At 32.0% G+C, this 22,951-nt stretch overlaps 4 protein-coding genes across 7 annotated transcripts; 2 read left to right on the top strand and 2 right to left on the bottom strand.

Moving 5' to 3' along the window:
• The first annotated feature begins 312 nt into the window (after positions 1 to 312).
• LOC108339025 (anamorsin homolog) lies at positions 313 to 4,461 on the top strand. The gene is made up of 8 exons (XM_017576175.2): positions 313 to 464; positions 806 to 953; positions 2,131 to 2,297; positions 2,380 to 2,451; positions 2,895 to 3,054; positions 3,135 to 3,268; positions 4,007 to 4,081; positions 4,180 to 4,461. Exons 1-8 carry the CDS (start codon positions 462 to 464, stop codon positions 4,216 to 4,218), a joined length of 798 nt encoding a protein of 265 aa, XP_017431664.1. The 5' UTR covers positions 313 to 461; the 3' UTR covers positions 4,219 to 4,461.
• A 1,966-nt stretch (positions 4,462 to 6,427) lies between these two features.
• LOC108339768 (diphthamide biosynthesis protein 4) lies at positions 6,428 to 7,956 on the top strand. 2 transcript variants are annotated; one of them, XM_052878311.1, is made up of 3 exons: positions 6,435 to 6,588; positions 6,873 to 7,003; positions 7,348 to 7,956. In XM_052878311.1, the coding sequence occupies exon 3, from the start codon at positions 7,394 to 7,396 to the stop codon at positions 7,928 to 7,930; it is 537 nt and encodes a 178-aa protein (XP_052734271.1). In that variant the 5' UTR covers positions 6,435 to 6,588; positions 6,873 to 7,003; positions 7,348 to 7,393; the 3' UTR covers positions 7,931 to 7,956. The 2 variants fall into 2 exon arrangements, with proteins under 2 accessions (XP_017432459.1, XP_052734271.1); XM_017576970.2 differs by lacking the exon at positions 6,873 to 7,003 and having other exon boundaries at positions 6,428 to 6,588.
• A 530-nt stretch (positions 7,957 to 8,486) lies between these two features.
• LOC108339851 (large ribosomal RNA subunit accumulation protein YCED homolog 2, chloroplastic) lies at positions 8,487 to 11,996 on the bottom strand. Its single transcript, XM_017577069.2, has 7 exons — positions 11,745 to 11,996; positions 11,449 to 11,637; positions 11,215 to 11,304; positions 10,586 to 10,672; positions 8,967 to 9,047; positions 8,843 to 8,888; positions 8,487 to 8,686 (listed from the first exon to the last, which is right to left on the bottom strand). Exons 1-7 carry the CDS (start codon positions 11,922 to 11,924, stop codon positions 8,610 to 8,612), a joined length of 750 nt encoding a protein of 249 aa, XP_017432558.1. The 5' UTR covers positions 11,925 to 11,996; the 3' UTR covers positions 8,487 to 8,609.
• A 694-nt stretch (positions 11,997 to 12,690) lies between these two features.
• LOC108340511 (uncharacterized) lies at positions 12,691 to 18,311 on the bottom strand. 3 transcript variants are annotated; one of them, XM_052877603.1, is made up of 8 exons: positions 17,989 to 18,311; positions 17,467 to 17,877; positions 16,785 to 16,865; positions 16,287 to 16,684; positions 14,796 to 16,092; positions 14,249 to 14,343; positions 13,990 to 14,131; positions 12,691 to 13,694 (listed from the first exon to the last, which is right to left on the bottom strand). In XM_052877603.1, the coding sequence occupies exons 1-8, from the start codon at positions 18,164 to 18,166 to the stop codon at positions 13,021 to 13,023; spliced, it is 3,276 nt and encodes a 1,091-aa protein (XP_052733563.1). In that variant the 5' UTR covers positions 18,167 to 18,311; the 3' UTR covers positions 12,691 to 13,020. The 3 variants fall into 3 exon arrangements, with proteins under 3 accessions (XP_052733563.1, XP_017433449.1, XP_017433450.1); XM_017577960.2 differs by having other exon boundaries at positions 14,781 to 16,092; positions 17,989 to 18,310; XM_017577961.2 differs by lacking the exon at positions 17,989 to 18,311 and having other exon boundaries at positions 14,781 to 16,092; positions 17,376 to 17,514.
• Positions 18,312 to 22,951: the final 4,640 nt, after the last annotated feature.

Consider the following 22,951-nt stretch of genomic DNA (forward strand, 5'->3'; position numbering starts at 1 on the left):
TGAATAAATATTGGACAACGTTAAAATATAACTGCATGTATTTCTCCAACTCATGAAAAATTATATTTAAATATTTTTAAAATCTTAATATTGAATTATATAATCAAATAAATATGACATATTTTCTTATATTTAAATAATACAATAGTATAAAAAAATCCTCAGAATTTTATTTGTTGAAAATTTATTATCGATTCATTACCAAATTGTCCTTTTAAATTAACAAACATTTAAAACCAATTGCACTTTTTATAGGCAGGAAGGTAAATCTCAGTGGTTATGTCTGTCACGCCCACGTGACCTGCACGATTTTCCTTCCTTCCTTCTCCATATTAATACCCGCAATTCTCTTCCTCCTAACATCTGTTTAAGAAATTTGTTTTCGCAGTCGCCGAAACTCTGCCTTTTTTCTTGAAGCTTCCATTGTCTCCGGTTGCTTTTGCTTTTGCTTCGCATAGGAAATGGTTCGTTCCTTTTTCTTTCCTTCTGTTTATCTTTTTTCTCTCTCTAATAACATATTAGCTTCCTTTGTTTTCCTTGTTTCTAGGTTTATTTTCCGTTCACACTGTCTACCGCACACTCAAATTCCTCTTATGATTTCAATTCTTGTTTTTCATCTACCGAGACTAATTTTGATGTTTCAAAAATTTTCATTCCAGTGTTGGAATACTTGAAACTATGTCTTCATTTTGTTTTTCTTTTTATTTCTCTTTCATGCTAAAATATTTTGCTGTCTATGTGAGGATAGAAAGACGGGAACATCTTTAACTTTCAATGTTTTAAATTTAAGTTTTGATTATTGCAGGATGGTGCAAAGAAAGGTCGTGCTGTCCTGGTTTTCACAGATGGAGCAGTTCTTTCCGTCAGTCAAGTGTTTGAGACAATTACAGAACTTGGCAATGAAGGGGATCAGGGATCTGATCCTCTGGTTCTTACATCTGCCTCGCTCTTAAGTAATTCTCTTGATTCTTCATTCTTCATATTTTTAGGAACCTCTGGGTAAACACTCTCCACTTGTAGGAGCAGTAAATAAGAAGGTGGAATGCAATTGTGTGTTATACCAAAGTGAACTGTTTTATTGAATCAGTTTTAAATCCAAGAAGTTTACAATTTATGACTTTAATTACCCATTTGATCCCTGTAGTTGCCAAAATAGTGAATTAGGTTAGTAGACTATAGTTTATTGATCACTTCATCTTACCATCTTGTTATGGGTGGTTATGCTGGCCCTTATTTCTCTTGTTTCTGTTAATATTTTCTCCAGTTGAATGAATCCATAATCTGAATCTCTTTGTTATCCATCAGACTGAGATGCATTAGTATAATAAAAATAAGCAGACCCAGGAGTTGAATCAGTTTTAAATCTGAATCTCTTTGTTATCCATCTGGTTTCATGCTGAGGTTTAAGAGGAATGGCTCTGAATTGATGGGTGTTCTGATTGTGTTCCTGTCCTCTCAGATGAAAAAATCAGTTTCCTTTGTAAGCTTGATGACAAGAATAACAATTTCAAGCCATCAATAAAGTTAATAAAGGCTTGTTTAATGCTATAATGTGGCTTGATTGTCATTATAATAAAGTTTATTCTTTATTAAAATTAAAACATAGAAACATATCAACATACTTTCAGGTTAGACTTTTCCAACTCAATATGCTAGGCCAGTCAAAATATGTCAATAACAGCAAAGATATTAAGCACCTGCACCAAAAAGACAAAATGATACTTATGTCAAAGAGAACAATTGTGTCAAAATGTGGGAGAGTTGTGGTATTTTGTTCTCTCCGTCCATTGACTGCTCAGTTTTTCTTAGTTTCTTTGTTTATCTGCGACAGTATATAGTGTCAAATTTCAATATATTATATCTTTAGCTACATCAAGCTTTGGATCTTCAACAAGATCAGAGGTTCAACCTTTAGTTTTAGCAACAAAATGCCTGAAGTGCAACAAAATTGGAAATAGCCAGTCCTTCCTGTATTTTGTCCAATTCCTTTAAACATGTCAACCAATAGTTGTTTTTTCTTTAAAGAACATGGATTCAAATTCACATTTCCATTGAAAATGCTCAATTCCATTTCACACATATATCATATTTTATTGTATTGTAACCATTTTGTTTCACCTATCATTTTAGGCAATTTGCCATTGGATTCTTCCTGTGTTGATTCTGCTATTTTAAACTGGTTGTCAAGTGATTGTCCTGGGGACCAACTGATTCAAGAAATTCTTAGAGTGTTAAAAGTGGGTGGTATAATTCTCATTCGCAAGTCATCTCAGTCTACTGTGGACTCATTTGATAAGGTAATAACGGCTTAGATTGTGCCTAGTGGAATTGATATTGTTCTATTGCATAGTCTGATTATTTTCCCCATCATCCATGCAGATAATATCTGATCTTCAGAGCAAGTTATTGCTGGCAGGGTTTTCAGAAACACAAGTTTTACAATCAACTGGGGTAAGTTTCATTAACCGGAACCTTCCTATCCTATGCCACTTCTATTCATCGATTTCTAATTGTTTTCTTGGTAAGTTTCATTAACTGGAATCTTCCTATCCTATGCCACTTCTATTCATCAATTTTTTATTGTTTTCTTGTGTTTGGTGCTGTACGGCAGAATACAATAGCCTGACATCTGTCTTAAAACCAGTCTATTGGTATTAGCAACTATTATTGTGAAGTTATAGGTTTCTCAGTTTGAGCACAATTACTAATTTTCATTAGTTTTTTTTTCTCCTTTTAATCATGATCTTCCCTGTCCTTCTGGCAAATTTGTCTTCCTATTGTATGAGTGAATTGTATGCCGTGAGTCATCAATTATTCTTTCTCTTTCTTTCCTAATTAATTGTTCTTGCTCTCTTACAAATTATAAGAATCAATATGCTTTGTATTGCTCATAGATCAAAGCAAAAAAGCCCTCATGGAAAGTTGGTTCATCATTTTCCTTAAAGAAGGTGATAAAGAGTTCACCTAAAATGCAAATTGATGTTGATTCGGATCTTATAGATGAAGATAGTCTTTTGACTGAAGAAGATTTGAAGAAACCCCAGCTACTGCCAGGTAAGGAACACTTTTAAGTTTGTTCCACAACTAGTATTTTGTGTGAAACTAGGTTCTTAGCTGACGTGTTTGTGCCATAGGTGATTGTGAAATTGGCAGTACTAGAAAAGCTTGCAAAAATTGCACCTGTGGGAGGGCTGAAGAAGAGGAAAAAGTTTTGAAGTTAGGATTGACAGCAGAACAGATTAATAATCCTCAATCAGCTTGTGGCAGCGTATGTGTTAATTATTTTCCCTTTGTAATATATACTCTGTTTATGCTTTCTAAGGCTGTGTGTTCAACGAGAATTCATTTTTACTTTCTGCACATTTTAGTCATCAAAGTTCTGACCTTTTTAATAGCTTCCCAATTTGGTTTGTTAGCTTTTTGTAATAATTCAGATGATTTAGAGGCAAAGAAGCATTAAAGCAACCTCTCTTCCCAATTCATGGAAGCTAACTTAAATATCATGAAATATAAGAGCTAGTGCTACATCATAATTCCTTTCCTTCTTGCACATAGCTCATGAATGTGTATATAGAGGCTTATGGATGGAAGAAATGCAAATGTTATTGCCATTTCTTTCAATTTAGCTATCGAAAGCTTGCTGAGTTTGTGAGCTTTAAATAAACATTCAGGTGGCAACCTCACCTGGTAAAAAAAGGAATTTGGTTTGGATTATAAATCCACTTGTATGTTCAGATCTTGCTCTTCAAAAAAGTTTTGTTAGATTATCTTACAATGGTCGTTTGTAACGCAAAAACGATTTTGAACATTAATTTTGATCAGCATTAAGGGAACAAACAAGAATATCTAATGTTGATTTGTATTGTGGTCAGTGTGTCTAGTATGATAGAGCTTACAATTTCTCTTGCAGGTTTTTCGATATGCTCTGAATAGTTACCCTCTCTATTGTGCTCAGAAATTTTTTTCCCATAATTGCATTGCTCTCAAATTTGTCTTTGATTTGCAGTGTGGGCTGGGAGATGCATTCAGATGCAGTACCTGTCCTTATAAGGGATTACCTCCCTTTAAATTGGGCGAGAAGGTACTTTCTCTCACTCTCTTCAGTTGCTGTCATTTCTTTTAGTATGGGTTCTTGGCATGTAGCATTTATTGTTCAAGTCATTTGTTATTTTGATGCAGGTAGCACTGTCTGGTAACTTCCTTGCTGCAGACATATAAATGGATAAGATTGCAGTACGTTTTGTCATGGAAATCTTATTATTATAGGATTATTTATGTTGTATTTGTCAAACACGAGTTGTGTTAATACTACTAGCCGAACCATTCATCCGAGGAATTATAGAACTGTAATGTTATTTGTCTCTTTCTCTTATCTATTTCCTTGATAAATCCCTTCATGCTTAATAATAAGCTTGGAGACACTGGTTTTATCAACCAACTTATAAATTTAATATTCTAGCAGCTGTCTTTAATATTTTCTCATTGAAACATGTCGCATTAAAAGTTCAGATTTAGAATTATGAAAACAAAAAATCAATATACTTTTTTGTTTTGAAATTTTTTTAATTTAGTTATAAGAATAAAATAAATTTTTTTTAGAGATATATTTTCTTATTAACGATTAAATAAAACATTAATAAAGATTTTGAATGTTATAAATATGGTAAATGTAGTATAATAAAACCAAAAAAATGAAAGATGATCTCATAAGATAGCTTTGTAATATATCTATAATCTAAGAGCAGTTAATTTAGAGAATGAGTATATAGGTTAATAAATTTATTTATTATATAAGAAATTATGAACAAATTTCACTTCCTTAATCATTTATTGTTTATAGTTATTCTAATTATACGATTAGATTTGAGACATTTAATATAGTGGGAAACAATGGAACAATGTAGGAAATCTTGTTTCTACATCCATATATTTTGACATATACAATCTTTTGTGATTTCGCAGTGCAAGGAATGATATTTTCCCAATTAAAACAATCTATATATCTAAATAACTTCTCAATTAAAGAGCCTTTTATATTATTATAGCAAATTTAACTAAAAATAATTTTCAATTAAATATTATTATATCTAATTATATTTATTGTTTTCTCTTCTAAAAGCAAATTAATTGGTAAAAAAATCATCTATAGAAAGATTTCTAACTTAAATTAAAGTAATTTTTTAATTAAAATTGAAAATTATTTGAACTCGTATAATGTTATGCATATAGATTAAACATCATCAATAATTTTTCTTAATTTAATGATAAAAGACAGAGAAAAAAATTACAACAACAATTAAAAAACAAACCAATTATTGTATTCTAACACCAAAATCTATCATTACAACATAATAAACTCTAAAAATGTATTTGAAAAATATATATATATCTATGGCTTTAGAGTTTTTGTCACATTTCTATCTCTATCTTGAAATGAATAATTTATTTATAAGAAAATTAAAAATCATAAAAAATTACTATAAAATTAAATACTAAAAGTATATAATTTTTTTAATATTAAATATCAATGTGCATAAATATTAAATAATAATTAGATAAATATAAAATAAATAGAACAAAAATTATTATATTATAAATTATAAATAAAGTTACGAAAGTAATGAGTAAACAAGAATTAATGCAAGTTGTTTGGATTAACTAACATTAAATATTTCTTACTGTTTAAAAATGATATGAGGTACAAAGATAAAGATGAATAGGAGATAAAAGGAAATACATATACTTAACTTAAAAAATCAACTATTATTCATAATTATACATAAAAAAAAATTATAAATACTAAGATGAATTCAAACAATATTTGCAAGAATAAATTCACCTATTGAAAAAAAAATCGAGAATATTTTTATTTTAACAAATTACATTAAGAGAAAATCCTTTTCTTTCCAAAACTCAAATAAATATGACAATTTTCTATGATTTTAAAATTATCATTAAAATTGTTACAAAATATTAGATTTAACTGTTTTGTGTTGTGATAAATAAATGGAATGTTAAACAGTTAAAAATTGTCTTTAATTCTGAAAAAATAAATAATTGTTTCAACAACTAAGCAACTTATCATACAAATATCAAGTAAATGGTTGACAATATTTAAGCAACTCATCTTAATCCAATCAAATATGTTGGGGTGAAACAAGACATTAGCAGGTAGCAAATATTTACATATTCAGTAGATATAAATTAAATTCAAAATAAAATTAGGCTAGCTTCTGTTAAATAGAAAACATTTATATATATATATATATATCGATTTTCAATTTTAATATATATTTAGCACAAATTTCTTCAAAAAAGGTTAAGAACACATGGATAATTAACTTTAATTTAATTTGATTAAAAAGTAAATTTGACGAAATTTCCAATATAAAATTTTTATATATATTAAATTCAACCGAACTAAAAAAGGGAAGAGAAGGTGTTTGAGAAGGGGGGAACATAGCTGAAACTGCAGAAGGAAAAGCAGCGGAAAAAGATCATAAATCACAGATCGATCACCTCCGATTCCAATTCCGATTCCGGCTACGTTCTCGCATTTATTATTCGTCTGCTCCAACTGCTGCTCAGGTTTTCTTCTTTTTTCCGGTTTCTCAAAACAACTTAGGTCTTGGTTGGATAATCTTGAGTTAATTGTAAATTATCGTTTTTTCTTTTAATATTCTTTACCCAGTAAAAGTACGATTGTGATGGTACTAACAGGACCGAAGTAATCTGTTCAAGTCCATACTAATTCCGTTTTTCAACTTTCAACATCATCATTCTATTGCAATGTATGAGATTCTAGAGTGATTTTGTAAGGCCTTGGTTTCTGCAACTATGACGACTAGTTTTTGTGGTGTGGTTCTCCTTAGGTTCTTATAAAGTTTGGTTGGCTAATGATATGTTGGAAATTTCCAATTAAATCTCATATGGGTGTGTCAGTAGTAGATTGTGTTGAGAGCTTTGGCTACTGAAGCTGTAGATAGTTCGTTCTCAAACCAAGGTAATTTAATATTGGTTTTTGCTCTCAATAGCTATAGATAGGTTTTTACAGCGTAATACGTTGCGGCATTTTAATCTATTAATAAGAACAGGTATTAACTCTCCTTTGTATGTTTCTTTTGTAACCATTGCGGTAAGGTTTCTAGATCCGATGTGATGCGATGTTTTTTTTTTCTCTTGTTTATTTATGTTGTCTGCCTCGATTTTTTTGATCGATTTGCGTGGTTTGTTTCTAATATTTTGTTTGTGATTATGATATTGTTTTGCTTTTCTGTGTGCTTTGCGTTTGATATTGTGCTAATGATTTTGATATTATTACAATGACTATAATGATTTTGAACGCAGACAACCTTTCTCTGTGGGTGGTTTGAGCTCAAGCAACATAAAAAAAATGGTTCTAGACAAGAATGCGATTCAGGAAACCCATTATAATGTTCTTAATGTGAAAGAAGATGCAAATTATGAAGAAATTCGTGTCAGTTATCGCAGTGCTGTACTCAGCTTGCATCCTGATAAGCTGTTGAAGTCGTCGGAGACATCCAACAGTAATGAAATAAATGGAGAGAGATTTCTGAAAGTACAGAAGGCATGGGAAATTCTGAGTGATTCAAGCTCCCGCTCTTGTTATGATAAGGAGCTGCGAAGCACAAGACAGGATTTCTTGGCTGCTGAAGTTGCAGAGGATTTAAGCTTAGAGGATATGATGGTTGAAGATGCCGGAGAAGCATTGGAACTGTTGTATCAATGCCGATGTGGTGATTACTTTTCTGTAGATTCATTGGAACTGAAGAAAATGGGTTATTCCTTATTGAGGGAGGGAAGTGGGATATCTATACTCAATGTTGATACTTTACCAGGATCAGTGATTCTTCCTTGTGGATCTTGTTCGTTGAAAGCTCGTCTGTTAATCAGTATGGATGACATTTGAAATTAAATTATTACCAATTTTTGGTATGAATACTGACTATTGAGATCATTAACTTTTTCTAGCACTTTCAGCTGCCTGTAATTGGGTAAATTTCTTAGGGATAAAATCTGAAATTTGTGGTTTTTCAATGTTTACTTGGAAATAGAACAGTGAGATTTGGAGTTCAAATTCTCTGTTGAAATTTTGGTATTGAGTTTTTGGTACTGTCTCCTTAGTGAGTCTTTAAAATATATACACTGATGTTAGTATATTAAATATAATTTGAAGAGTCAGTAGAAAGACACTGTCAAAAACTCAGCAAAGAACTTAAAAGAGAATCTAAATTTTGATATTTGTTTCAGATACCAACTCACTTATTCAAACATGATGTTAAATTTTACCTTCTTTTTTTCTCATCAAAGAGATGTTAAATCCTGCATTTTGAACAATTTCGGATGCGACTATGGCTAAACCTATTAGAAGCTCGCTTGTTTTTGAGAGTCAATCGCTTTTTGGTTATTAGCTATATTATCTAACGTGTGCTGAAGTATTCACATGCAAGACTGAGTAAAACAGATTTTCGAAACATACATTAGAAATGGATTGCCCATCAGAAAGAAGGATTATTCATCAATACATTATACATACAATCTATTTGCAAACTGACGATTATTGTATACATGAAAGTTATTAGTCTATGCTATAAATTTGTTTTCTTTAGTGCCAATAGTCTAGACCACCTTTTATCAACGGAAGCCTGACTTTGTCCAGTTATATCTGAAAAGAAAATAAAGATCATTACTAAGCATATCTTAGATTGTTTTTTCAAGGTCACTTTTGGTAACATTCCCTCTATTACAAAACATTAGAAGAGTAATGAAGAACAACCACCTGGATCGCCATGAAAAATTTCAATAATAAAAAAATGCTTACACTGTATTGTACCCTCAGTTTTCTCGCATAATTCAGAGCAACAGTCCTGCAAAGTTAAAAATAATTATACAAAATTTTAAAACCCAACATGTAAAAACATGATATGCAATACTGCTAATTATACTTTTACTGCTGAGTTTAGTCGGATGGCATCTTGTACAAGAGAATCGAGATCAACTTCGTGTCCAGGTCTAACATATATCACCTGTATTGAATGAGTAGCTGTGTTAATCAGTATTGAACATGTTAATCTTTCAAATCATCTCGTGGCTAAAAATTTGTTGTAGGTATTGTCACTCCTTAAAATAGAAAAGTAAAGAGCCATGTTCATTGAAATATTGCTTTAAGACCAGTTCTAAAATTCAATTCACGACATAGAAAATATCTGGTGTTGAGGTAACCCATTTTAACCTCAAATTTTAACATTTAGAACTAACTCATATTTCTGTTACTTAGGTAGAACTGCAATCATCTATCATCTCCGGCCTCATCTAAGTGGCCTCCCTTTTATGGCTAATAGTATGGTGGGGAATTATTTAAAGTGATAAAATGAGCATATTAACCCTTAATTTGCATCAAGGTACCTCATAGAATTAACTCACTTTACATCAAAAGTGAATATAATATATATTACCTTTTCAACTTAGAAGACCAAAATCCAATATATATTACTTGGATTGCAAAATTCTTAATAAAATAGTTGTTACAAGGTTGAATATCTAACTCTAAGATCACGAACAAAACAATCTGAAATGTAAGTTGATACAGTTTAAAAAGACTAATTATTGTGATATGTGTAAATCTCCTAAGATTAACAGTTTTCTCCAAAATTAGGTTAACTAAAAAGCATTCTCTCAAATAATGGAACATATAAAACTAAATAATGGTATAGGAAAAACCGGATAAATAAAAAGTTAAATTAACATATGTTTGGAATTAATATTAGGATACTGCTTCCTACACTCTATCAAATTTCTTCCTGTACCCTATTACTTCTAGAATTTATTTTCCGGAACACAATAAACACTTCCAGAAATTCTTTTCCGGAAAACAATCACTCCTCCCTTACGGAAAAAATTTTCTGGTAACTTTTTGATGGTGTAAGGAACAAATTTTCCGGTAACTTTTTTATGTGATGAGGCAGAACTTTGATAGAGTGTACAAATCAATACCCTTAATATTAAACACATCATAGGCAACTTAAGTAGCGCACAATTTCGGGATATATGGTAGGAGTCTCTTTAAATATAACTTACAAGAGTTCTCTATTGCTTGGAAGTTTGAAAACTTCAAAATAATTGAAGAATGGTTGGGATTTCCTAGAAAAGAAAATTATGAATCAAGAAATAAAAAGCACTTCTTTTATAAATTAAAATTATTTTTTTTAAAAAACATATGTAAATTTTACTTTCTTCTTGTTTATATATACTTACAGAAAAACTCTTCCAAACCCAGAAATGGGAAAGAAAATGAGACACGAGCCTTTTGCCCGTGAGAATTGCATGGGTGAACTTTTTCAAATGTCGTTAATTTAGAGCAACTCCAAAAAAGATAATAGATTAATGTTGGTATTTTAAAAATCCTTTTAACGTATTTTAAATTATCAAACCCAATATCCATCAGTTTATTTTGAAGGCATAATAGAGGAATAATACAGAAAAATTTAACATAATCTAAATTCGAAAAAGAAAATATACAAAAGAATGAAAGCATTTCACTTGGGGGGTTTAAGAGCGTAGTTACATTAGGGTCATCTCCAATTTCAAGTTGTGGCTGCTTGCGGTCGTCTTTAGGTGCTATAAGAACCCATACGTTAAATTTTGCTTCAATCTGTAACCATTAGTAAAGACGGAGTCAACCATAGAACCATAAAATATGTCTAACACCATACGTCAATACATAATCAGTACTTGACAATGTAGATGATACAACTTCAAGACATCAATTGCAACAACATTATGCATGCAAATGACACATTTTCATTCCAAGAATTTCGTAGGTGCATGATGTATTTGTGCACTTAATTGTCCCCAAACTCAGACACATTGGTAAAGAAACCTGAGGCATTTTAGGTAGAAAAAAGAGGAACGAGCTTTTCATTGAATAGTTATTTTGCTATGGTCAAAATTCTCTTACACTTCAACCACTGAAATATCAACTGAATATAAGAGGAATCTAAAAAAAACAAAAAGATGGTGGGTAAATATCAAACTCATAATGTCAGAAAGCCCACAGAGATATTACAGTCAATAAATATCAATTCATGGTATTTTAATAAAAAAAATAAAAGAACAACTGCATTTCGAAGGCATGCAACAAATCCCAAACCAAGAAATTAATTAACACATAGTGGTGGTGACGGAAAGAAATACCTGTCGGCAATAGGGAGTAGAACAGTTGCTGCACTTTCTAGTGAAGGATGTGGTGACTCTTCCATCTACGGATAAACCAAAGCTAGCATGCTGGCATTACCACGTACAAGTGTTGACAATTAAACAATCAAACGTCAAAATCTGAGACTATTGATTCTAGTCACGAATAGAGATAAAAGAAATACAATACGAGATGGTGTGATTAACAAAGAAAGGTGAAATGTATGGAAGCACCTTTTGGACGGAGAGATTGATGAAAACTTGCGCATTCTTATGTGAGTTACCATCGTCTTCAATCAAATCCTGTAAGTCTAGGTCGTGCAAAGAGACTAGATAATCACTTGTCCAATCCCCGTGATATCTGCCATCACCAGGTGATATTGTGATCAAACGGCGAGCAGCCCTGTTCGTGTTCTTCCCAATCTACGTTTTGCCACATCAAGTAAATAAATACCACAAATACCTCCTTAATAAACTTCAGTTTGGAACAAATTAGAGGGCGAATATATATATCATATATAGCAAGTTACCAAAGGAGAGTTAAAGTCATCCTTTCTTTTGGAAGAAGCAGTGACAGTGACAGTGGGATTATTGTAAGAGGGAATCCGAGAGAACAACCTGAAGGTGTTGTTGAGCTTATCTATGGAGTGGTATGGATTGAATATTGGATTGAAGCTCCTTTGCGATACCAAATTTCCTGCATTTGCCATAACTCTCTGGAGTCTGGTCTAAGACATGGTGGGATATTTGACGCTTCTATAATGCTCTAACCTTATCTTGATGTGTGACTGGTGTTTATGCAACGCATGCAAAATTGCAGATGTAGTTTTCTAGGGGACACAATAGACTTTTCTGATAAATCTTGCTTTTATCATTTCGTTCTTGGAGGGAATTTTCATTTTTATTTTTTCACCTTATTTCTTTATCATTATATCATTGAAGTATAGAAATAAATTAATTTGATTTAGAAATTAATTTTATATCAAGAATATACTTTAATTTTATTTGGAAATCAATATCCGTGCTTGAAAACGCGATTATAAATTAATTGAAAGAAAATAAGTGGTTTTTTTTACTGTCTTCATTCAAAAGGGGTAAAATGGATAATCAAACTAATTTAATCTTGTACTCAAACTAAACAATATTTAAATAGACGTTCAAATGTACCTAAATAAGAAAATAAAACAAGTCAGTTCATGTTCTTTAATAATCCAGAAAAATGTCATAAGTGAAATATAGAGTTTGGTTTTCTGACAGAAAAAACACGATCAACATATAGTTCTCCTATTGGTCATGTATACTCATCAAATATGCACCCTTTTCATTTTATAGCCTTTAATTTATAAACTTTAAGCCGAACCGTGCAGTAGAGAGCTGGATTTAATTAACGCTGATTTCGTTCCAAAATCAAACCTGTGACGGAATTCCATTTACGATAAATCAGGTCAAACTAATTTCCAATGTTATTTGAACTGATTTTCTTTTTGCATGCAGACTTTTTAAAGTTAATTGATATGTCAACGAATCTCTGTTTCTTAAAATGCAACCAAACACGCCATATGTGCTTCAAGTACCCATTTCTAAACAAAATTTTGGATGACTTACCCAAGCACATATTTTCCTATTTTCTGCTATCTCAAAAGACTACATCTAATGAACCACGAATGTGGCTGTTATTTTCTACGTGGCTGTTATTTTCTACGTGGCTGTTATTTTCTACGGTATATGCATAGTGAATTAATTATATAATTAACGAGGCCAAAAGAAATGTTATCGATACAGTACGGATGGTCAATAAAATGGAAATCACGGCCAATTTAAGTGTCTCGTTGCATCCTCACTCAAGTTCCAAGCTCCTTCTGCCATCTCATCATATAACTGTTTCCATCCCCAACTTGAATATCCCAAGAAAAACCAGTAATCTCCAACTGATTCATTTGCCGACTTCAGCTCCTCAATTTTACGAATTGTCGTTACTTGATCAAGTAAGTAAATTCCAGGAAGGATTTCAGGTAAATGATTTCCAGAAAGTGTTCTAGTTAAGGATAAAAGAGGCATTCCAGTTTCCATTACTGGACCTCCCAGGGAGAGAGGAGCCTCTTTCAATTTTTCCAATTCTTCTTCCAATTTAGGCAGAAGACTCCATTGTATATGCTTGTTGAGGATAAGACCTTGAAATCCAGTTACTTCATTGGCTGCAAGAATGAGAATCTTTGATCCATCAAACGGATGAACGCCCAAAAGCTTTTCTGTGGCAATTAGAACTGAACCAATCACCACGTGAGGCAATGCTTCATGCAGTCCATTTGTTACGGGTGAACTCACTGGGCTAGGTCTAACCACCTGGTCTAACAAGTCATGACCTTGGGCTCCATGATATTTGCTGTGTGATTGAAGTGGTTCTGGGTTGAAATCAGTTAGCAAAGCATCATATAAGTTTTTATTTTTGCCTTCTCTTTCAGATAGCCACAGAACTGCCACTGGAACCATGAAACAAAGTCAAGAATAAATTTAGACTACCATAGTAAATGTTAAAGTTAGAAGAAATAGAAAACAGGGAACTTTTAGAAACAGAAGTTAAAAGGAGATACACTAGCTACAAGTCTACCACTCCACTGTAAAGTTCATCTAAATCTAGGAACCAGATAAATAGGAAATGAGGATGCCGTGATGAATCAATGATCATCAGTATATGATCAAAGTTTAAGGCCAAAAGTAACATGCTATTTCATAAATTATATATACAAAAATAGCATATAACAAATGAATGTTTACCTTTTTCTCTGATAAGATTATGAAAGTTACTTCCGTGTTCTGCCACAAATTTCATAACCTCAATTACAGCGATATCGCCTTCATAAAGAAGAGGTTTCTTCTTTTCTGCTGGAAATAAAATTAGAGCAGGATAAACTTCCCTCTGCATATTAAAAGTACGCCAGTCAACATTAAGTCCAGTACAATAGAGGGGATAAATTATGTGTTTAACCTAATCATAAAAACAAGACAAGGACCAAAAATATAGCTTCACGAGTACCTGGTCTAATGACTTCAGTATCAAATCACAATCATTCAAAGTACAATCCAATAAGTAGATCACCGGAAGCTTCATCGTGACATGATCCAAATTTTCTGCCATGTAACATCAATTGTCACTTTTAGCAATTATGTCTACAACTTGGTCGGTAAATTCTCCCACAAACCAATTTAAAAAGCATCATACACCTCAATCAAGTGCACAAAATAAAACAGGATAGGAACCATTGGGATTCATGCTAAGATCAGAGGTGCAGAGTCAAAAACGGTTACAAATTCAAAGTGAAAAGTTAAAATTCTGTGTTTGATGAACAAACAAGTCAATACTGTCAAGCAGTTGGTGGCATGAACGTGCACAACAGATACAAGACCAGCTAATTGCTAACAAAAAAGCTGCTGACCATTTTATTATAAGCAAAACAACAAGCTTCTCACAACAAAACGTGCTGAAAACAAATACCCTAAGCAACCATCTTTATCTGAAAAAAATGAGGTGGTAGAGTGCAGAGACAAACAGAAACACGGAGTCTTACCATGATCAGATATACCTTCAACGTTCTGAGATCCACTGTTTAACATATTCACATAGCCCTTGATGGCCCGATATACTTCCCGAACAACCATTTCCATTCTCTGGCAGAAAGAACACCAGTTATTGCTGAACAAGATCAAGACATCTTTATTCCATGCATTGGAAGTATCTTCTTTGTTAGAAAGATTAAAACCAATAGCAAGTTCAGAGAAACTATGAGCAGTGATTTGAGGTATAGAATCTATCTCATGAAAATCCAAATTAACAAATGGAGGATGGATGGGCCCCTTTTGACCTTGAAATACATGTTCTGACCGCTGATATGGATGTAGGGTTCTATTAAGAAACTCAGAAAGAAAATCATATAGTGAAGAAAAGTTGAAACTTTTCTCACCAGGATAAACATAATGTTGCTGCTGAATGGGATCAACAATAACCAAAGATGGAACTCCAAAACCACCCGTGAGTCTTTCAAGTAATTGATAATTACCATCAGAATAGAAAAATGAACCATTAAAACCAAGAAAATGAGTCAGTTCTTCCTCATACTTGTTCCCACCTGAAGAATCATCTGTTTCTGATCTTACAAATTCGGTAGTAGAAAGTTCATTATCTGCAACAGATTCCCCAGGCTGCACAGACTTTATCTCCTCATGTGTAATGATAGAAGGTCTATTCACTTCATCATCCCGAGAAGATAGCTCAGTCAATTTGGGATTTTCCTCAACCTCTGCAGCAGATCTATATGAATCCCCATCTAGCACCAAAGTATCCGCAAGGCCCTGTTCAGAGGTTTCTGTTGGAATTTGATTTGACTGAACTTCTGAATATGGTTGTTGTGTACTAGCTAACCCAATATCCATATCGTCAGATAAAAGTTGGAAGCCTAGATCCTTTGCTAGGGAGCTTAGTTTTCTATCATTCTTTCGCTGGAGGAGATAGGCCAATATTTCATTCAAAGAACTCCCTTGAAGATCAGATGGTACATTGTCTAAACTAACTTGCTTACCCTCATTTATAATCATGACTGTAGAAATCTTCTCTTTTAGTTTAATCTTCTGAGCTGGCATAGATAACTTTAACCTAGGATGTTCAGATGTACTCTTCAAACCATGATAATGTTTATCAAGACTGTCATTTTTCTTCTTACCTGCTTGATTCACACTATGATAATGTTGTGCCAATTCTCTAAAAGCTTCAAGAGCTTCCTTACTTTTTCCCCTAGTTTCTGAGGATTCGGATGATCTATCAACAAATAGAAGTACAGATGGCTTATTTGCTGGTAGAATGGGATCTTGATCATTACCTTCCAGCTAAATACAAATAAAACAAGGTAAGTTCCAAAAATGATTGAAAGAAGGATGGATGCTTGGTAGTGGTAGCGTATCTTCACTAGTTAAATAAACTAGTCCACTACAATAATTAGACATATGATACAGGAACGATTGAATTAAATTATGGCATATACTTCATAGTATGGAACAAAAGAAAGAAAGGTTTTATTCACCTCTTTAACATAATAATTATTCATCTGCAAAACATAGTTTAAGTCATCCTCTTCTTTAAGAATATTTGAACAACTTGAACATCCAGCCTGGTACTGAACCGCAAACCATGGGCCATAATCACCAACACCTAGGGATGAAAGCATTGACCTATTTGAAACCAGGCCAAATCTGTTTCGCTCCGGAGGCAAAAAAAATTCTCTCACAACAGTCATGAATTTCAAGTAAAAAGATTGAAACCGCTCAAATTCTTCAGATGATGAACAATAATGTACAACATCATGATTCCTATCCTTGGAGCCCTCCAAAAGACCATAATTTAACAAGGTAAACTCCCCCAGCCAAGGAGCTTTACAAAACCCTTTATCAACACCAAGTTCAGCCTTGCACGTGTCCTCATCTGATGATTTGGAAAAAGGAAAAAAAAGACACAAAATAATGAAATGAAGAATTTACTTGTTAACCTCGAGGTTTTTCATTGACAAGCACTTAAATAATACCAGCCACCTTCTTGTTAGTCTTCCCCCTTGACACATGCATTCTACTATTCCCTCTGCTAAGATCCATTCCATGGTGATTCCCTGCAAGGAAAACGCCACCACAGACAGTGAGTCACCTTCTGCTGAGTGCCCAACCATCAAGAAATTCCAAGTAACATAAATACACTTATTAAAAGTGAGACACTATATAATTATACAGATCCATATTTCCTGAAGTCGAGGAATAATCAGGGAATCCATTTTCAAACAATAAGAACCGTTGGATAAGCATCATACAACTCATAAAATATAGATAAAATATAACCATGTGATTTAAGTTTTTTTTACTTGAAATACGCATCTAAAAACATATATCATTCAATCTTCATCTAACGGTGCTAGTTGACAAATGTCAAATGCAACAAAGGAAAACATATTGTTCCGCTCTCCAATTAGAATTTCATCCTAGTAATCTTCATCATTTCTTTAATGCGGACCTTTTACCAAGTGAAACTCAAATTCTGATAGAATAACCATTCAAAAAACACTAATTGAACTGTTAACAACCTTTGTCCTACTTATTGAACTGTTAACAACCTTTGTCCTACCTACCTTCAATTATCAATGTCACGGACATTACTTCTGGAAAAGGCAAATGCTAAGTTAGGTACGGATTCGTGACATCAAATTCGTTAAAACTCACCAAGCACAGTGAAACTATTTTGCGTTCCGTTATCTTTGGTACTTTTGGCGAGTAATTTGGGCGTCCAACCACAAAAATCAACTAGAACAATAGCTTTGTCAGTGGAATCAATGAATGATCTTAAATCCAGAGGAGAATTGAGAGCCGCGAGAGGAACCTCCTCAGGCGCAAGGGATATATAAGGATACAACGAGAACAGAATATTCTGAGCTCTGAATCTTCCACGGTACTTATAAGACACAGAATAATGGAAATAAACGAGTGTTATTTCATCGGTAGCACCTATAGAATCCGCTAGAACCTTCTCGGTGTTTCTATGCATGCGCATGAGTTTGAGAGAGGCGAACTCTATAGGCTTAGCGGAAACTGCAAGCGAAACGTCGTTCATGAGAGATCGAGCCTCGCCGGACCCTGCGGTTCAAAATCGAAATCAATTCATCAAACACGTTAGGAGCAGAAGAGCGCAACGCAACACGTAATGGTGTTGGTCGAATGAAGAGTTTGATGAGTGGAGAGAAGTACAGGGAAGCGCCACGAGGAGGAGGAGGTGATTGTGGAGACGGATCTGTGAAGAGAAATTCTGCTTGGTGAGGATCTGCCATTGGAATTGAGATTGAGAAGATGATGAGCATCGATACACTGGAATAATGGATAACGATGCTATTGTTATAACAAACACGGTCAATAAGGATAACTTCATTGTTAACTTTCTTTCTCTCGTTTGAAGCTGCTGTGCTATGACACGGTTCAGTGGACTGAATACCAGTGCAGTCACCGCCACCAGTGTCTCGCTCGCACTTCACACACACCGGTGATATTCTTGGTAGACCGGGTCGGGCTAACTCGGATCGGAATAAATTCTAATATATTTTGTTTAATTTGGGAGGATGATAATTTTATTTTTTATTTTTTGATCCTTAATGATAATAGTAAGTACTAATTTTGCAATATTGCAAAGATCAAATTGCGAGGTAAATGTATAAATAAAATAATATTATCTTTGACCACGGGTTTAAGGGACGAAGAAAAGGAATGTTATGATTATTTATTTTTTAATTATGGTTGTATTTATAATTTTAACCCTTTCTTATATGAACTAATTATATAATTTTATAGTACAAAATTATGATATAAATTGACTGTCATGTTTTTATTAGTATAAATATATCATAAGTGGAGTACACTTATGTAGTAAAATAATATTGAAAAGGCATATTTTTATTTAATAATTAATTTTAAATATATAATAACTAAATATGTAAAGTGAAAAATGTTTATCTTATGTTTAAAAATGTATTTTCAACATATAAAAACATATTATAAAGAAGACTTTAAATTAACTCAATTTTTGGTTAGGGTAAATTCAATTTTAGGTAGGGGTAAGTTATTTATCATATTAATAAAATCATTCATAAATTTTATATTTATATTTTTATTAATAGTGTTCTTTTTTAAAATTCAAAACAAACACATTTTTTATTTGTCAACTTACAAAAGAATTAATAATTATACTTTTATCTCGAACCTGTTTTAGAGAAAGGTATAAATCCAAGTCTCGAATTTATTTTTTATGTGTGGCGAGTTCCGCATTATTCGTCGTCAACCCTTTTGTTAAGTTGAAACGATTTTCTCACTACTAAAAAAATGTTAAAGAAGGTCGAAATTAATTTAAAATAGTTATTAATTCAATAGTCCTTAAAAATCAAACAATGCAACAGTATTACAAGTACTTTCATTTTTGTTGACATATAATGATGATTTCAATAAGAACACTTTACAGTTTTGTTAAGATAACAAAAACAATTATAACGACAACGTTGTCCGCATAATTCTTGTTCTTATTTGCATCCAAATATAGATAAAAATATGTGTATTAGTTTTTGGGAAAAAAGAAATAGCGAGGAATAATATCAAATAGTAATAAAATAAATCTGTTATCAAAATACCAGTGTTCTAACATAATAAATAAAATTTTAAGTTATGTATGTAAACACAAAAAAGAAAAAAAAAATCAACACGGAGATGTAAATATTCATGAGTGAGCTATTTTTTTTATCGCATGCTTCCATACAATTTATCTGAATTAATAATTCATTTTGGTGCTTTAGATCTATATGCTTCGATTTTGGCATTCTATACTTGTGACAAAAGTCACAATCTTGCAGGCAATACCTTTGATAATCTACAATTAGCAGCTCTATTTAACTTTTAAAGCATATTAAGCTTTACCTAAAACTACCTGAAATTTCAAAATAAATTATAATAAAATGAATGAATTCAAATTCACAATTATTACTTTGGATTAATTATTAAAAAAAAGGAAAACAGATACAAACAAAAAGCAGAACTTGAAGATTTATTACTTGAACAGTAAGCATGCATAATTTTGCAGTAGCGTTCTCGAATGAACGCTCGCAAAGTTTCATACTGGTCCGGCAATTCAGTAACAATGAGTCAAAGTACGCAAACAAAAAGAAAAAAGAAGTCTAGTTACTACCTCCATGATCGACTTCAAGAGTCAATCAAATTCACTTACATCGAGTCAAAAAGAAAAAGAAAAACCAGAAAAAGCAAGAACTAGTTACAAAGTTTCATACTGGTCCGGCAAATCTTGCAAGAGGGCGTCAACATGTTCTCGTCAAAAAAGATATCGTTGGAACTTCTTGGCTTTTCGGTCACGACGTTCTTGTTCTTCTCGGTCACGACGACGTTCTTCTTCTTCGTGTTCTTCTTGTTCTTCTCGATCCAACTCATTCCAGCAGATTTCCAATACTCCACTCCAAACCTCTCATGCGTGTTCCTTTCCCGTCACCAAAGAACTCATATTTTCAGATAAAGATGATAACAGCCAAGTGCGCAATCTTTCATCTTGAATAATCCATTGTCGATACTCCTCCCTTACCGTATAATTCTTTTCGTTTTCATATTTTTTAGGGATCGTAGAGCTTGTCACGAACCCTAACAAGCCTTCTCTGATCAATACACGCATAATGTTTTTTCCATTTACCTGCATTGCGCCATCCTTCTAGTTTTATAGGTAACTCGTCTGTGAGTCTCCATGGCACGGAAGATGATGACCCGGGTGCCAGCTCTAGTACCGATGACAGAGTTATTTTCGGTGCTGATGCTGCTGATGATCTAACTGCAAATTTCGCTTCGCACTCTTCCCACGTCAACGCTTCCGACTTCCTCGATGCTGGTATTACATTCTTTTCTCTTGTAAACTTCGGTATTGAAAATAACTTGTATGCTCTTTCAATTACAGCGTCTGTTTCAGCGTCTAATGCAGAACACATGGCAGAAGACGGGGTGTCAAATGATCCTTGCATTTTGCTTGCTTTTTCGATTATTTCTATCATAGAAGACATGAGAGAAGACGGTAACACAGAAGACATGAAAGAAGTGTCAGATGACTCAGGTAAATTGCTTGCTTTTTCGAATACGTCTCTCATAGAAGACCTGAGAGAAGACAGATGTTTTTCACTGGGGATATTTTTCACAAGTGAAGACAAATGTTCATCAATTAGGAGAATTTCTGGTATGCATTGTGCGTTCCATTTGATATTTACTGATATGTGTACCCTTATCTTTTTTCAGGGTACAGATGCAGCACACGTTAACGAGGCTATGGATCTTGCAGAAAAATTTGCATCAATGAAGTTGAGTTAATGTTGTATTGCAGTTTATCTGTTGTGTGGTGTTAGCATGCTTCAATGAATCTTCAGTTTGGTATATGCTTTTGTGTTGTGTGGACCTGGGATGTGGTTTTGTGGTGTACGTGTGTGTTTGTGTGTATATATGTGGGTGTGTCGTTGTGTATATGTAGGGTGTAGGAGGGATGACATCACGACTACCGAATACTGAGTTTCATTATTCAATACTCATTCACAAATAAAACATTCATCATCTATCCAATTTCATGTCCAGCGTTGTATAATATTTTCATTTAATTTTGATCCCACCAAACAACGAATATACCCACACATGTTTAAAGCTATTAAAACGGGCTATCGGACCCAACCTATTATAGATTGATAATTTAGTAAGTGAATCCAATCTAATTTATTTATGAGTGATTTAAAAAAAATTTGAGTTTGACACAAACAATTAAGAGTTGATGAGATAAATGAGTTGAATTATTTAACTAAAAAGATTATAATTTTTTTTAATCTAACATTTTTTTACCGTATAATCAAAATCCAAAAAGTTTAAATTTATTTTTTTTAAAATGTTTTTTCTCATGTTAGACACTAAACAAATCATTCACCAAATAACTAAATCATAATTCTATATAAAATCTAAATATTATCAAATTTGGCCCCAAAATTAAAAAATTTGTTTGTGATTTTGGTTGGATTACTAAATTAAAAGTGAGGTGTTTTCTTTTCTTCTATGTTTGGATTAACTTAATATATGTTTAATTTGGGTAAGTCAAATTTTTAATGGGTTGAATTTATTTTTGACCCGTATTAAAATTTACAATTTTTTTAATTCAATACGATTTGAACTTGTGGCAAATCGAATTGGTTAATGGAATTTAACATATTTTAACAAATCTATCAATTTAATACATTTTTTAACTATTTTAATGTCAACTAAATATTTTGTATAAAAAGATAAAATATCATAATAAAAACATGATATTATCAAATATTCAATATCAAATAATTATATTTTTGTTTTTATAATATAAAATGTTTGGAAAAAAATTATGATTACATATATTTCAAATTAAAGTAACAAATAAAATCTAACGAGAACGAAAATATTTATTAATTTTTTAAATGTTACTGAAAATAAGTTTATAAATTTAAAAACATGTCTAAATAATTATAAAAGAATCAGTATTCCAAATTTAAAAATATTTTAAATGTCTTTTTATTTCATTTGTCTAAATTATAATAAAATATTTTTATGCACCAATAAAAATTATAACATATAAGTTAAATCATATTGTACAAGAAAAACAAGGATTAAAATAATAATAATTTAAATTACACATGTCTTTTATTTTTTTTAACTTCAATAGATGATAATAAAATATATGTATATAATTACAATGATGAAATTACACTTATGACAATTAATTGGAAAATAAGAGTAGTCACATTAAAAATTGTCACAACATTATTTCACAATATACAAATAAATAACACATACAAATATTAAATAAAAATAAAAATAATGAAATATATCTCTTAGAAATAATTTGATATATTACTCAACCAAATAACAAAATATAATTGACGATGAAATAAATCGACTTAAAATCTAAAAAAGCTAATATAAAGTTAGTTTAAGAGTTGAAAAATAATAAAAATTGTTTTAAGAAAATAAGAGTGATTCAAATGAAACAAAAATTAAAAATAATAAAAAAACAGAAAAGACATTTTTTATTACATACATAGTTTATAAAATTCAATATTTGAAATTAGAAATAAAATATTTTTATGTGAAAAAACAAATAAAAACATTTTTATGTGAA

The sequence above is a fragment of the Vigna angularis genome, chromosome 5, assembly GCF_016808095.1.
Source record: "Vigna angularis cultivar LongXiaoDou No.4 chromosome 5, ASM1680809v1, whole genome shotgun sequence".
Lineage (NCBI taxonomy): Eukaryota > Viridiplantae > Streptophyta > Magnoliopsida > Fabales > Fabaceae > Vigna > Vigna angularis.